The sequence below is a fragment of the Penaeus monodon genome, chromosome 28, assembly GCF_015228065.2.
Source record: "Penaeus monodon isolate SGIC_2016 chromosome 28, NSTDA_Pmon_1, whole genome shotgun sequence".
NCBI lineage: Eukaryota > Metazoa > Arthropoda > Malacostraca > Decapoda > Penaeidae > Penaeus > Penaeus monodon.
The window spans coordinates 6,981,514-6,983,048 of NC_051413.1; the positions used below are offsets into that span (position 1 = coordinate 6,981,514).

The window sequence follows — 1,535 nt, forward strand, 5'->3', positions numbered from 1 at the left end:
CCGTACATTAAACTGCTCTCTAAAACACTTCATAATCAAAATTATTATGGACACAACCATGCAATGTGAAGGACCATCTTATTTTTCACAAATAGTTTAATAAAAGCAAAGGACAAAAGTCAACAACAAAAACTGTTAATTAAAAAAATTACCAACAGCAACAACAACAAAAAATCTGAAATCAAAATCCTTTAATTCACTGCATGAACCTTTGACAAAAAAAAATCTTCAAAAAATCTGAACTGAAACTGAGAGACAAATTCCTAATAATCTGAAAAGTTAATTTTTCGAGACACAAATTATATACTATACTGAAACAATTTTTTTTGTGTTGATTGACTTTTGAAACCTTAAAAAACTGTAAGCTAATGTAAATAATGGTACTGATGTCCTGTTACAATTATAAATTCTGCTAAAGAAAAAGAAAAGAGACTAAAAAGAAAAGAGAGACAAACAAATAAAAATAAAAACACAAGAAAAACAAGAGAATCAACACACATATCACCAAACCATCTCATTCCATATATGATTAAGATCTCATATTGATAGAATGTGACTAACTGTGGCTGGTGAACCTTACCAAGACTCTCATGCTGGTACTCCTGCTGCGGGAGAAGGAAGCACGTCAACACCTCCTGGCCAGAGACTTCATCCACCTGCACAAAGAGGCTTATTGTTAGCAATGGCAGCAGGATATCAATGACAACTTTTCCAATATCCAAAGGGAAGTCAAGATTAAGGAAATTAAGAGAAAGAAGAAGTACATCAATAATGCTATTTCATCTTTCTAAAGCAAGGGCACCATTTTACATTTCCCTATCCCCATCCCATGATCTTAATGGTGAATGCAATGAGTCTAAACAGTCTTACATGTTTTGAAGCCATGTGGGGTGGGTATTAGAATTTAGATAAGACTCAGGACTATAACAGGTACATGATATCACAGGCAAATTGGTCTTATTAGCATAAAGCATGATATGGACCTTGCTAACTCTGACAGAACCAGTATAATGCATTGCTTGCTACTGAATTAGTTGACAAGTTTTAAAGAATAAATAATAATCATTTATCAATTCTGAAAAAGGAATGTTTATGTTGAGGAGGTATTTAGCTTACAGTATACCAGTTTACCAGTTCCCTTGCCCTGGGATTTTCAATATCTTACCACTGTGGCATATTCAGAGATTTTGTCAAATATTAAATAATTAATGAGTTGAAAAGCAAGAATTTCCAGGCAAAGTATATTTCAGTATATAATTTCATTAGCCTATTATGGATTATCTTTCTTGCAAAGCATTTTCAGCTGCATTCCTATCTAGTCCATTTGAAGACTCCTTGGGAAATGGAAGAGGAATCCAGGGCTTCCTGCTGGCCCACCCAATGGTCCCCCTCTTCAAAAGGGACAGAAAATGGGTGTTGTCGAGTAAGAGAAAGAAAGAAAAGGTCATATATGAGTAATTTCAGCTTTTAAAAGGGAAGAAAAGAAGGAACTATGTAAATGAAAGAAAGAAAATGTTACTTCAGTTCTCAAATTG

The 1,535-nt window shown here is 33.9% G+C and overlaps 1 protein-coding gene across 1 annotated transcript in view; it reads right to left on the reverse strand.

Annotated features, from left to right (window-relative positions):
• Positions 1–1,535, reverse strand: part of LOC119591029 (protein scribble homolog) — a gene marked incomplete at its 5' end in the record, with an annotated part of 112,139 nt that overhangs the window by 95,704 nt on the left and 14,900 nt on the right. The window contains 1 exon segment of the mRNA XM_037939758.1: positions 581–656. Coding sequence (XP_037795686.1) covers positions 581–656 — 76 coding nt within the window.